The following is a 14,564-nucleotide window of genomic DNA, read 5'->3' on the forward strand; positions in this document are numbered from 1 at the left end:
GAGAGAAAAGCTCAAATGAAGAAATGCAGCACACGGCCCAGTGTTTAGCCAAGAATTTGCAAAAATATACCATAAATTGCAGGTTACGAATTGGCTTGTTCATTTTCCTTGTCGTTTGTTTGCTGAGCCATTCTTTAACAAGGCCTTCCCAGAATACAATGTGGTTTCTGAGCGAGAATGAGAGAGTATCCCGACTTCAAAGTAGATAATAACTCTACGAAGTCCAGATTTCAAACGGTCAGTCCCTCCTGCACAGTGAAATGGTTTGACACAGACGAAGCAGCTGGTCAATAACCTTCCAATATCTTCTTGACGATTTTCTTGATCATAGGGGCAGTCGGGTCCAGGCACACTTCCTTTCCATTCTTCAGTGTGGCTCTGCAAAGGAGAAAAGTATTGACTGTGAGTAACAGCCTCTCTGTCGGAGGAGATCGTGAGGAGGGAGGAAAGCGTGGAGAGCATTCTGCAAGGACAAGAGCAGGACAAAGAATAGGGGACTTACATCACTTCCACATTGTCACAGTGTGCTCCTGGCCGGAACACATTCACACGGGAGATAGAGTTCAGTGGGATTCCAGAGAGTGTATTCGTACATCTGCAGCGCAATTCGATAAATGGCTCGTTGTTATCAGCTACACGGGATCACAAGGCTTAATTAGCGACTATGCGTTATTTTCTTCCCTTTCCTAACCTGCAAATTGAAGGCAATCGTCCCTCTTTCCCACAGACGCTGGGAATATGATCTGTAAACTTCGAGTGGCGAGCCCAGATGGTTATCTCCCACATCTGAAATGCCCACAAGTATGTCTTAGAATTATTAGTCGTTACATCCTCCAAACCCAGAAGCACTGATACAATCTCTGTGCATGTACCCAAGCCCCACCATCAGCACCACAAGCCTCTGAATACAAGATGAAGGGAAGCAGCCTTCCTCCGCTCTCTTTCCCTGAATTTCTCTTACGTTTTCCAACTGCAAGGGGAACCAGCGCAACGAGAAGCAGGCTCAGCAGCACCTGTAGGTTACGAAGAGAGCTGGCCCTGGTGCAGGAGGATGTAGGTCTGAGTCTGAAGCCCATGGTGAGGAACCCTGAGCTAGAACTGTTTCCAGAGCTCAATATGAGGATGAGAGGCTGCCCAGAACACTGCTGCTCTGTGGCTTTATATGCCTCCGGACCTCTTTTTATACCTCTGAAGAGGTGGGGAAGGGGAAGTGAGTGTATATGTGGTTCCTAACCATAAAAGGATGGTCAAGTTGTGTCCAACCCATATCGACCAGACCGGTTTAAAAATTCTGCACAATTAGCTACAAGTTGTGCGTCAGTCCATCCGCATCCCGGCTGTCGTCTTCAGCGTCTGACTATTACAGATGCATAAGCCCCCCGACTTAGAAGTGGGACCTAGGCCAGAACATTGTAAGCATTGTCCCTGCGCGAGCAGGTAGTCACGGGCCACACCTTTTCTACAGCGTAGTTTTGGGGCGTAGTAGACTCCAGGCATACTTTCAGTCTCCAGCTTGTGGTCTCTGAGGAGGAGGTGCCCTACTCTCACCGAATGACAAAGAGAGCTCCTGGGTTGGTTCTTGGTGGGAATCAGAATTTCTAAGGCGTGTGGGGTGAAAATATTGAGTCACTTAATATAAAGGATTCTCTTTGGGTGTGAGTTTATGGACTTCTCTCTGTCTTCTAAGTAAATTACCTTTTTCAATTTCATCCAAATAGTATAAATAAGAATTTCCATACGTAAGAAATTACTTGTTTCTACTGCGTGAGAGTACATGAATATCTACATATTTGTTGTCTCTTTTATTTTTAATGGAATAGTCATACACTGCAGGCATATGAAAACTAAGTATGTTCCTTTCCATTCACAGCTACTCCACACTACTGCTTTTCAATGGTGGCCGTCTATAGCTACCATTGCCAGATAGAAACTTGACATTTCTATTCTATATGCATTTATATGTGTATGTATGTGTATGTATTTATGGAGATACACATAAAACACGTCTGTGCAGAAAGATTATTCTGTACAAAAGCATGATTCTATAAGACTCATTATAGATTTACACATCTTAAAAAACTCAGAGTGAAACAGAAAGAATTTTCAACATTATTCCTAAACTTTCATTTTCCGGCCACCACAAACAGCTCTCCACATTTTTGACAGTATTTATGGGCTTCCCTGTGCATTTTTCTCCATGTTTAATACTATTTAAACTTCTTTTCCACATTCAATTGTTAAGATTCCCCTAATTCTTTGAGCGGGGAACTGTATGAACTATCTTCTTAGGTACAAGGACAATCAGTGTAGACCAAGCTAGTTTCAAACTCACAGTGGTTCTCAACCCGTGGGTTTTGACCTTTTGAGGACCTAACAACCCTTTCACAGTGTCACATATCAGATATTCTGCATAATATATATATATATGCATTGTAATCATACAAGTGGCAAAATTACAGTTATAAAGTTGCAGAGAAAATAATTTTATTGTTGGGGTCAGCACAACCTGAGGAACTGAGTTAAAGGGTCATAGCATTGGGAAGGTATAGCCTAAGACAGTTTTGAATATATCATCATCATCATCATCATCATCATCATCACCATCATCCTCTTCCTCCTCCTTCTTCTGTCTCCCAAGAGCTAAGACTGCAGGCATGTCCCCATGATGACCTGCTTTAAGTCAATCAATAAACGCATCTTGTCACAGAAGACATCGTCAGCAAGGTTCAGAAGGAGGTATCGACCAATTAATTGGCATGTAAAATTGACAGGCTTTATTAGTCAGCCTTGAGATAAAACATCTATTTGGTGGTTTCTGTTTGCTCAAAAAGTATTAAATAACTATGATGCGCCAGACATTATGAAATTCTTAGGACACTTATTCATTTAACTTTTTCTTTCTCCAGAAAGAGCTAAATCCTTGCCAAAGGCATTGGGGTTTACTAGTACTCTGTCTTCACTGCTGTACATATCATTTGTATAAACGCCTTCTGTCTCCGTGCTACATGAAATATGAAAAGCAGTGTTGCTTCATTGTGAAAATGTGTACAAAGTATTTTATAATAGCGATTTAATCAAAAGCAGCTGGTCTGTATAAAATTATAATTTTTATGCATAATAGAAAGTGAAGAGAGAGCAGAGGACCTTAGTTTTTAAATAACCTTATAACCTTTTTTATTAATCTTTCTTTGCCACCCCCCACTTTTTTTAAATGTGTGGTAAGTTATTTTATCTATTTTCCCCTTGAGCCGCTTTATAAATAGCAATCACTCCGGAAACAAGCCAGTTTCTATGACTCAAAACAAAACCTATCTGTTGGCTTTTTTTTTTATGGCTACTGGAAGATTATTTATTCATTAAAATAAAGATGCGTTAGCTCTGCTCAGCACAGCGCTCTGGACTGTGCTCTTTAAGATGGCTCTTTGGAAAGGAACAATCATCTGGGAACCAGGTATCAGAGCGAGGGGCCCAGAAGATGCTAAGTCAGCAAAGCTTTCCGTTTGTTAAAGTTCCCTAGCACACGGAGAAAGGAGACACAAAAGGTTTTCTGGGCGAGCTGGAAGCAAATGTTTTCTGAGTTGATGGAAACTGTGCAGATCTCAAGAGCATTGACACTCACCTGACCTTTCTCCTTTCTGCCCAGAGCAAAGTGCAGATGCGGAGGGTGTGTGCAGGATGGAGAATCATCCCAGATACTGCCACCCAGGAGCACTGCTACACCTGCATTGGTTGAGCATCAGATGCATGGACCCGACTCTCTTTCACAGTGTGGTCATCGTTTGAGGACATTGTAACCCAAGGCTGCTTTAGAACCTAAGAAGCCAGTAGCACTCTTTTCTTGCCATGTGCCAACTCCACTTTTAATTTAGTGGCTTGGAATAAGTCTTCTTCTTTTGAAGGTTTGTTTTATTATTGCATAATTATGGCGTTTGGGTGTTGCCTTCTCCCCTGCTTTCTCTTTAGTAGGGGTGGGTCTGGTTAACCAGCCACAGATACCACTGAAAACTCAAAATGGCTGCCTCTGGTTGGCTGGCTGGTGTTGGCTGCTGGAACGTCTCTCTAACATGATCCTCTCATTCTTCTTCCCTTCCCCTCTCTGTACTCCATGCCTCTGTCCTCTCAAGAAAAACATGGTTTTCTGCTGACAAGATTGTTCTGCAGTTAAAAGCACTTGCCCTAAAGTTGGATAGCTCACATTCGATCCCACGAATCCATTTGGCATGAGACACCAACTCTCCCAAGTTGTCCTCTGACCTTCATGTTTTGGGGACATGTGTGCCTCTTCCCAGAATGAATAAAGGTCATATATTAAGCCACTGTTTCCTGGCAAAACACTTTATTTTCTATAAAACTATGTGAAGAGGCTGGATACTTAGTTCATCATTATCCCAAGCTACAAGGATCCTGCACAATGTTTGGTCTGTTGTGTACTGATGTTGAATTGATGAATGGTTTAGGGAAAACAATTGGTCATACATTCGATACCACTGCTACATAATTCACAGAAAAAAAAATGTGTCCATAGCGAATATAGACTTTTCTCAAGTCTTTTGACATATATTTAGAAATAAGTCCTTAAAGTACTAAAATCATTCACATATAGTAGCAATACTACACACACATGTATAAACTATATGTAGGTTTTAACATCCAGATCTGGGTTTCTCACTGCCAATGGGGGTCTGCATTAGGACAGTAGACAGCAGCCATACTTCCAATCCAGCCTTCAGTGCTCGCTCAGAAGGTAGGTTCAAAGTAGGGTGCAGGTGACAGAGCTGAGGAGTGGATTGTTATGTAAATTGTCAAGGCTGCACACCTACCAACATTCAGAAGCAGATTTGAAAGGCCCTGTCTCGGGCTGCGGGCTGCGTACTATAGACCGAGCTGAAAAGAGGAGACGCCGAGTGCTTTAGAGAACCAACTCTTTCTTTTCGTCCGGGGAAAATCAGGGTAAAGCATTGCAACAGATGCAAGAAACAAGTCCCTTAGGATGAGTTTCCTCAGTGGCTATGTCTTGGCAGATGCTCTAAGTTTGTGGAGCAAGATGCTGATATTGATATTTACGGAACCCAAATCTTGAACTTAACCCGTAGGTCTCCCTCTGTCTCTTCCCGTTGGAGGTATGAACAACCTCTCTCAGGACACTAATATGAATTCCGCTGACTAAGAGGGAATGGAGTGTCCCCCACCCCCACCCCCACCCCTAAATCAGACACACCGTGCTCATTCTGCTTCTCTCCCTTCACTCAGTCACAGATGTTAACTACAGTTCCCCAGGCGCTCCTTCCCTGTCGCAAAGTTCTCATTCTGTGACATCCGGGAAGGATTTTCAAGCTAAGCGTGAGAGAGTTTACCCACAGAAATTCTTTTCCTCATGCGAGCATTAAAAACAATTGATAGAAATACAAAACCACCAAGTCATATTTTACCATAAATCTGTCATACCTTCAGGAATTAAACCAGTCACACCCAGAGGCAAGCAGAAAGTCTGGCATGCTGAACGAGGAACGGTACAAACTAAAAATGGCCTGAGCCAAGGCAGGTGCACAGACAACGTTAACCGACCACATATTCGAGGCCTACTGTTCTCGTGTGTATAGGAGAGTTTCAGAGAGTAAAGGGAAGGAAACAGGATACAGACATATATAAGACATCGTTAGAAAGATGCTCCAGTAATCTCTCCCAGGTGTTTTCGGGTGGAAGGATGAAATGGTCATGCGGTGAAAGCATGTGTTAGCGAAGCTTCTGTACAGGCTGCACCCTGATAATACCAAAGCCCATGTGTTCCCCATAGAGTGACCAGTTGGAGAGTGACCATGGCACCCAGAATTGCAAGGACAATACGAATTTCAGTGAGTCTGTGGTCTAGAAACCAAGGAAACTTTTAAATTTCACATCTGGAGAAAAAAAAAGAACAAAATTACAGAGGTGACAAAAGAAAAGATAATCAGGAATTTTCTTTGTTCCCAAACTTGCACTTCATCATCAAGGGTGTCTGTTATGTTTCCATTTATCACTCTTGGGCACTTAAGCAGGAAGAGATCATTCTCATAAAAGACTGTTCGAAACATTGGAATTTAGAGTTCAAGTATTCCTGGCAGTCTGGTTTGTTTCTTGTTGTTTCCTACAACTCCTGGGATAATGACGTATGTCATTTGAGAAATTAAAGAAGTTACTCTTCAAGTTTAATGGTTCTTTTGTTTTTGTTTTTGTTTTTGTTTTTGTAACTTCGAGGTGTTTTCTACTTTCCTATATCACTGTAAAACTTGTAAGGAAGGCATCCTTTTTAAACTAAGTTAATCTGCCTTATATCCTTGAATCCTCTCCTCTGTCTGCCTCTCTGTCTTTTGCACTGATAAAGCAGCATATGATAGTCGAAAATGTATCACTTGAGTTGATATTTGATATGCAACAAGAGAGAGAAAAAGTAACAAGAAACAAGGTTTTTACCTAGCTAATAATATATTAATACACACAGTATATGAAAATACATACCGATGTTAGTGTATACAGTACTTTAATTGTAGTAGGTATGTATTTGTGTATGAGTTAGATTAATATTCTTTGCTGTCCCTAATGGGCTATTTATACAAATTACTATCTTATGCTGGAAAGAGAACCAGTTTTCATCAGCCTAGAACCTGGGTCTTTTTAAAATATCTACTGTGCCCTAAGTACTCTCTTAGGAACTGCAGTGAACATGACAGATACTGCCCCTACTCTCACGAGGAGCACAGTGATGTTGGAGTAAACAGACACTAAACACCTTTGCACACAGAATGTTACAAAGGAAAAATGCAAAACCCTACAAGAAAATAAAACGCAGCCCTAATCTGGTAAGGGAAGGGGGGAGCTGTTTTTTGAGGGAGAGGGAGAAAGGATAGAAGTCTGTCAGGCAAATCCTAGGGAGATATTATGGGAGCTTTCCTACAGACAGGGAGAGAAGAGGCAGGTACACACCAGAAACCTGATTACTGACTTTAGGACTGTGTCCAGTAACTTCGGTTAGGATGCTATTAGCTCATTTAATCAGCTAGGGATACAGAGAAAGGTAGTAGCTGCTGTAGGGGAGCTCTCTGTAGATTAGGATGGAGAAACCCATACACAAACAATAGCGAAGCAACATTTGTTGTAACTCAGCTTATCTAGTATCCCAAAGACGCGGAGCTGGGAATGGCCAGGGAAAAAAGTCATGAGAGAGGTATTGCTGGTGCCAAGCTGAATTTGCTCTTGTGAGCAAAAAAGGAGCAAGCCCTTTGCAGGCAGAGTCATAGCAAATGAGACAGAATGAGCAGGGCTTAGAGAACCGGCACCCAACAACGGAGTGTGAGAGGGGTGCAAAGCCTGAGGGGAACAACGTAAGAGGAGACACAACCTTACCTGCCAGGCTTTTGTAACACTTACTTTATGTCTAGGAAATGTGCGGTGTGCTAATTAGCTCTCTGTCACCGGAATAATGTCTTCTACGGTGAACTTTAAGTGGGTAAAAGGAGGGAAAGTCTATTTGATACCTAGCTTTGAAGGTTTGAGGTTTGGTTTCATGATGAATCAGTCTTGACCCTTTCTTTATCTGGGGCAGGAGTGCAGAGGACACTCCCTTTCCGCCCATGGGGGATTTGTGGGAGAAAGGAAGTTAAGGGGCTGCGGTCTTCACCTCCCCTTGAAAGCTCTGCCCATTATGATCCAAATCCCCATCAGGGACCCAACTCCCAGAGTTCCCCCTGCCTCCCAAGGCACCAAGCTGGAGCCTCAGCCTTTTGTGTCTGAACATCTGGAGCTCACCTGAGCCCTGAGCTACAGCAGAGAGCTGGTCAAGGATTTAAGATGGGCAAGAGCATATCTTCCCCCTCTAAAGTCCCCAGAAGCTACTGATGCCCTGGAGGGGGATCCAAACTGGAGCTGACTTTAGAAATTAAAACGGTTCAAGGAATTAGGGGAACAGACCTTTCTTCAAACCAGGCAACCGAAAAGCCAACTTCGAAAATAATGCAGAATGCAGGATAATGAGGTTCACCGTCATAAGAAATCGGAAGCAACGTGAGCGAAATTTAGAAACACTTTATTTTTCTCAAAAGAGCAATATAAACAAGTGAGACACTTTACGAAGTACAGTCTTAAAATAATGGATGTGAGGGCTGGGGATTTAGCTCAGTGGTAGAGCGCTTACCTAGGAAGCGCAAGGCCCTGGGTTCGGTCCCCAACTCCGAAAAAAAGAATCAAAAAAAAAAATAATGGATGTGATGCATTCATTAATCTCCTTGTAACAAAGCAAAGTCTTTAAAAGACATGTCACAGGCATCTAAATACCTCAGCAAGGCATATTCAGACATGTTAAGTACGCTTTCAAGACTCTAAGAGTATAGATATCTGCCAAAGTTTCTCTCACTAGAAATAACTTTTAAATATTTATTTATGAAAACTAGGCAAGGAATTTACCTTCTTCATCTATCTAAAATATATATTCAGTGGCCCAAATAGCAACGCTAATAAACGAGTTAATAAATAGTGTACAGTTTGAGGAGTAGGTCATGACATTATGTCATACGAAGAAGACATCAAGTGTCTAAAATTGTAAGATGAGAACACATTAATCCTTCCAGAACTTACACATTCAGAAATTCCACATAAGGAAATGTATTCTACACAGGTTTCTGCATGACATAGCAGCTTTCTAAAACCATAAAAGTTATATGCCACCCCAGGCTCAGGGGTAAGAAAGCTTCTTAACACACCCAGGAAACAACAGGAAGAGAGGTCCCCATTTCGTGAGAGAGAAGATGAGGGTGTCCCTATCAACAGCTTCTAAGTGAATGTCACTGGTCTGTTAAAGCCACAGCATTCACATGAACATTACAAAGGCACTACAAATTACATGCACACACACACACACACACACACACACACACATTTTCTGAAGACACAATGCAATAGTCACCTTCAATTCAAGACATTTTGAAAGGTTAACCATCAATGATTCTTGACTTACACACTAAAATACCACAGTTTCCAATAGTATAATAGATAGGAAAGACTAGGAAACATTTTGCTAAAATACACTCCTAAAATGAGCAGGAAGCTTCAGGGACAGTGACTTCTCTTTCCTCTTCAAAGCAGGGAGTTCATAAAGAAAAACCGCAGGTGGGGAGAACCAGCCCTTCTTTCTTGCCTTCCCTGGGTACAGAGTCCTCAGAAATCTTTCTATTGAGTACTGGCTGATCTGACCAGTGCAAGTGCATTCCGCTTTGTTTTCTTATTTTCACTGTTGAGGAAAGAATTGTATCAGTTACTAAAATTCTTCAGTTTAGCCAAACAGAGAGAGAGAGAGAGAGAGAGAGAGAGAGAGAGAGAGAGAGAGAGAGTAGTTCTGGGTTATTCTGGGTTATTGCAACATCCCAGAACAACAACTTTCCATTCTGAATCCTTTTGTTCTAAGCCCAGTTTAGAATGTGGTTCCAGAACACCAACTCATACACGGAGAATAACGACCTTGCCCGCTGCAGAGACCAAGAAACCTCAGAGACCAAGATAGCAAGTACCTGCCCAATATTTTCTGAATGACTTTCTTTATCAACGGAGCTTCTGGGTCAAGACAAACATTATCCTTCTGGTTCTTCAACTTAGCTCTGCGGAGGGGGAAAAAAAAGAGGACACACAGGTGAGCCAGGGTGACTAAAGACCACGGGGTAGAAGGACTTCCATTTCCCAAGATCACCCGCACCCAGAGCAAATCACAACTCACATGACTTCCACCTTGGGGCAATGTGGACCTGCAGGGATCACCTCCAAATTAGCGATCATTTTGGGGTTAATTCTTGGAGCTAAGGTTAAGCAAACACAGCGTAGCTCCGTTGCAACCATGGCCGAGAAAGGAGCAGCTGCGGAGGAGACAAGATTATAGGACGGTGCTGGGAGAGCCCTTTCCCCGCTCCTGGGACCAGCTGACTGCGATGGCCCGCTGGGGTGTGTCGGGCACCCTGCTCCACGCAGGTGCTGCGCCCTCACCTTGAGCTCGATGCTGTGGCAGTGTGAACAGCAGCAGAAATGCCAGCAGGGTGAATGACGAGCAGGACCGGCTAGGGATGCGGGCGGAGCTGCGGAGCTGGAAGCTCATTGTGGACAGGATCCGGGGACCAGGAAGCACCGGTTCGGGATATGCTGGAGGAGGTGTGGAGATTGGGGCTCTATAGAGCACTGTGGTGTTCTCCAGCCCGCGGCACCCCTTTTATCTGCGCTCTTCTCTTCCTTCGGCCAGGAAACTGGAGCTTGAAGATGCTGGGGAAATTCCCGGGCCTTGGAGTTAGGGGGTTGGGGTGGGCTCAGAGGGGCTGAACAATGGGATAATGGGATTGGGGCGGGAGGATGGCTAGCAGGGGTGGCCCTTTGCCAAATCAGAGAATGCTGGAGTCCTGCCCCAGGAGCAGAAGGCTGCTGCTCCTCCGAGTCAGAGTAAGACTTCTCCCTCTCCTGTGTCAGGGCTAGATAGGATTGCATACCAAGGAGGACAGAGCTCTGAGGATACCCTTTTTTTCCTTCCAGTGGAAAGACTGGAGCCAAGGGAAGGAGTTTTGACGTTAGAAAACCTTCCACAGGTCTTTAACTGTTATTGCTACAAACACTGGTGTTGGCACCTGGGAGATGGCTCCGCAGTTAAGAGAAATGGTCGCTGTTGCAGAGGACTAGGGTTTGCGCCCCCACCCCTAGCCCGTACCACATTGCTGCTCACAAGCTCCTCTCTCTGGCTCCAGTTCCAGAGGATCCCACATCATCTTTTGGCTTCCTTGGGGGCATCTGCATCTACTTGGCACACGTACGGATAAGCAGACATACACACATCCTCATAAATAAAATGCATTTGAAACGCGTGTTGAAAAAGTGAAGACTGTTTTTATTCAGGAAATGTGATCCCTGACTACAACCAAGCAACAACAACAAAAAACAATCTTGCCCTCTCCTTGGATGTGGGTTATTTGATGGCTCTTGGGACTCTGACAGCTTTAAAAGCCAATACACTGTGAGAGTGCTTTTATTTCCACTTAAACCAGCGGCAGGAATGGCCTTCAAAATAAAAGCTGCTTACTGGAAGCCCAGGGCTTGTAATTGTATGGCTTAATAAATAACTTCACAGTCGACCCAGCAGATTGCTTCGGGAGGAAGATAAATACTTGGCACCTGCGGCTCCCTTTGCTATTTAGTTAGGAGTGGTCCTGTTCTTCGTCTCAGTAAGGTGCTCGGAGAATGAAGCAGTACCAGGGGTTCCTTGCTCTACTTTCTAAGGTGGCTCCTTTGCCCGATGGGAATCTGAAAGTTTGCAGAAGCTGGAGGAGGTCCGGTGCAGCAGCTGAGGGACTCTTCTGCGGGACTTATCTGTGAGCTTGGTGCATGAGTTTGATTCAATTTGCCAGCAGGGTAGCATCCATTCTCACTCCCTCCTAGCAACTTCTTAGAGTACGGAAGGAAGGATGCTTTCCCCAGAGCCTCCAGGGAAATTTCAGCTCATGAGTGGAAGTTAGGGGTGCTGGAGAGCCTAGAGCGACCACCTGATGATGAAAGATGAGAGACTTCCTGTAACTAAAGGCCTTCACACCTAGGCGGTCACGGTTATAAGATTAAGAGGTGCACAGTGCACCGGCTTTATTATACAGATTTAACAGATCTCCTCTGGATGGTTCTCAAGACCTTTGGCCATACAGGAGGCTGGCAGAGGAAGTCTGTAAACATGGTAGCTTTGTGAGTATAGTCTTGGAAGGAAATTGTTTTTCTTGTTTCCCTGTAACCATGGGAACCACCGTCAACTCCACTCACCTCTTTTGGAATAAGAACACCTCCATTGCTGAGCAGGAAGTGGTGTTAGACTTTGGAACTTACATTCTGGAAGGAAACTTAAGTCTAGTTGAAGGAAGTTGGGAGGTTTGGTGATCGTTATTGTCAGGAGCTAATGGGAAGTTCTGCATCCACTTGCTTCCTGATACCATCAGCATCATACCTGACTCAACGAACGTAATCCTTCATCCTTCTGGGGAGTGGCACTCTGCAACGAGCAGCCCGTAGATTTATTAAATTGGCCACTTAGAGATTAGGATATATCAAAAGATAAGTTTGATTTCAAAATTTTTAAAAAGCGTCTATGAAAGACATTGAGCAATTAATCTCAACCACAGAGGACGAGCCACGGTTATTCAATATGGGTGAAAAACCTTGGAATGGCTTCCAGCATCAAACCGCATTCATACCCCACACTGATTCTTTCAGACAAATGAGAGAAACTGTGTTCAGTCTTAATTAGTTACAGAAATTAAGGCCAGTAAAAAAAAAAAAAAGAATTAAATGCAGAGTTGGAAGTTGAGCCGCTTAGCCAATCTGTTACCAGAATGCTTTAATGGTTTCCAGATTCCAAACTACATTTTTTTTAAATAGTTGTTGGCACACATCCCCCAGGGGCTATAATCTGGTTAATCATGGCATTGCACTGCCAAATGGTGCATTTAAAACTGTTGGATTCCTCAGTCTATGTATGTATGTTGCTAAAGGGCTCAATAATATCAAAGGTCCCAAAGACTTCCAAGTATCCTCAAACACTCCCCCTTTTAAGGTCAGCCAAATACGCTTTCCTGACAAAGCCATCTGAGCATCCCCCTGTCATCTGTGGTCATCGAACACCTACTATTCTGACTGTAACTGCTTCATGAAACAGTTTCTAATCTCCCATCAATGCAGCTTCTGCCTTCCTTAAGTCCACTGCGTGTTCTCCAATGAAGAATGATGCTTTCTTTCTTTTTTTTCTTTTTTCTTTTTTTCTTTTTCCAGAGCTGAGGGATGCTTTCTATTCCTCCAATAACCTGCTGTATTTCAAGTTCATTGCTGAGGGGTCTATGAGAAGCCGGTGGTGTGGAATGAGGGTTGCCTTTTCCCTTGCAGTGTTCTGAACTCACCGTAGACTTTAAAAGTAAAGAGAAAAGGACAGGATAGTCGTGTGTTCTTAATCCCTCTACTTTTACAACTCCGTTACTTCTGTTTGGCTTACTGTCATATTGGCAATCATTTCTCTCTTATTCCTAAAGAACATTCAGATGATAATGTTCATTCTTTATAGTCTGCACTATTCAGCCCAGGCTACTGAGAACCCAGAAAAAAACCCTTGATACTAAAGAAACAAAAATTATATTGACCATGTTACCTGCTTTCTGCGACTGTTGCTGGAGGAAAACAATGGTGAAAATCTGATTGAGTGACACTGGGCTGATTGTCAGTAGGGTTACTCTAAAATGCTCTCTCCCAGCAATCAGTGTGACTGATTGAATTATGTGACTGAAGATGTGTTATAGTCCCTTTTGAGTATTTTGCTAAATTTCCATTTTCCCTTCTACTTACTAATCTTTAAGTGGTGTTTAAGAAATTCTATGCTAGTATAGTAATTAAGGATGCCCATATATCGATATAAGGAAGGAAGGAAGGAAGGAAGGAAGGAAAGAAGGAGAGAAGGAAAGAAGGAAGGAAGGAAGGAAGGAAGGAAGGAAGGAAGGAAGGAAGGAAGGAAGCAAGCAAGCAGCTGTGGAAAGGTCACTCCCTCCCTCATAGGCAGAAGGAAAAAGCCAATGACTCTTGGGTTAACTTTGTAATGTCAAGAAATCTGTTTTCCTCCCTCCATATTGGGTTTAACCACCCAATGAAGAGTCAGTAGCTTTGGGGGAATAGGTTTGCTTCAAATTTTCTTCCCATTAAGGTAATGTCAAGAATATTTTCCTCATCATCATCATCATGCTCATCCCCCTCCTCCTCCTCCTCATCTTCCTCCTGTTTTTCCTCCTCTTCCTCTTCCTCCTCTTCCTCCTGCTCTCCTTGATTCCTTTGTCCATTATCCATTATTTCCTTGCCATCCCCTTCTGATTGATTCTACTTGAGAAAGGAGTAAATCAATGAACCTAGACCGAGCCCACATAGATGGAGGTTTGCAGTAACCATAGTTGGTCAGATCCTTGCCCGTTTCTGGGTAGATGGGCTCACTAGCACACTGCTCCTTTTTGTAGAGACATCTAAGCCTAAAACCTTTCAGTGAACAATACCAGGTGATAAATATGGGGGAGGGGCAAAGGCAGGGATTAAAATTTTAAATACTTCTGAAAGCGTTGGCCTCTCAAGAGGAAGAATTTATAGCTTTCTTCAGAAATCCTGTTTGTGGCAAGCAAAAAATAAATATATAAGTAAAAGAGATGAGGGGCAATGAACATTCCGTGCTATCACAGAGGACCCAAGTTCAGTTCCTAGAACCCTTATCAAGCAGCTCAGGACTTCCCGTCACTCCAGTTCTAGGAGACCCAATGTCTTCTGGCCTCCAGGGACTTATATATACTGGGTACATATACATACATATGGAATAATTTTTTTAAAAGTCTTAATGAGTTTTGAGAAAGAACTTTCTTAATGCTGTAAAAGTCCTTCATGAGGAAGTTAGACTGCTAACACTGTGCTTAGTAATGGCTGCTGGCTGCATGGTTTCTGATCACCACTGCCATGACTCCTCAGCCTCTTGACTAAGAGGAGCAAGTGCAGTGCCTGACCACCACTAC

General features: G+C 43.3%; 2 protein-coding genes and 1 long non-coding RNA gene across 3 annotated transcripts; 1 reads left to right on the plus strand and 2 right to left on the minus strand.

Annotated features, from left to right (window-relative positions):
- Nucleotides 1-275: 275 nt before the first annotated feature.
- Nucleotides 276-1,080, minus strand: Ppbp (pro-platelet basic protein). The gene is given in 3 exon segments (NM_153721.1): nucleotides 276-378; nucleotides 503-632; nucleotides 962-1,080. Coding segments are annotated over 3 exon segments (336 nt in total). The 5' UTR covers nucleotides 1,077-1,080; the 3' UTR covers nucleotides 276-287.
- Nucleotides 1,081-2,712: 1,632 nt separating this feature from the next.
- LOC108352723 (uncharacterized) lies at nucleotides 2,713-5,189 on the plus strand. The gene is made up of 3 exons (XR_001841089.3): nucleotides 2,713-3,451; nucleotides 3,644-3,899; nucleotides 4,125-5,189. It is a non-coding gene; the product is annotated as an uncharacterized LOC108352723 (long non-coding RNA).
- Nucleotides 5,190-8,739: 3,550 nt separating this feature from the next.
- Cxcl6 (C-X-C motif chemokine ligand 6) lies at nucleotides 8,740-10,198 on the minus strand. Its single transcript, NM_022214.2, has 4 exons — nucleotides 10,003-10,198; nucleotides 9,740-9,875; nucleotides 9,537-9,623; nucleotides 8,740-9,259 (listed from the first exon to the last, which is right to left on the minus strand). The coding sequence occupies exons 1-4, from the start codon at nucleotides 10,109-10,111 to the stop codon at nucleotides 9,199-9,201; spliced, it is 393 nt and encodes a 130-aa protein (NP_071550.2). The 5' UTR covers nucleotides 10,112-10,198; the 3' UTR covers nucleotides 8,740-9,198.
- Nucleotides 10,199-14,564: the final 4,366 nt, after the last annotated feature.

This window comes from Rattus norvegicus, chromosome 14 (genome assembly GCF_036323735.1).
Source record: "Rattus norvegicus strain BN/NHsdMcwi chromosome 14, GRCr8, whole genome shotgun sequence".
Lineage (NCBI taxonomy): Eukaryota > Metazoa > Chordata > Mammalia > Rodentia > Muridae > Rattus > Rattus norvegicus.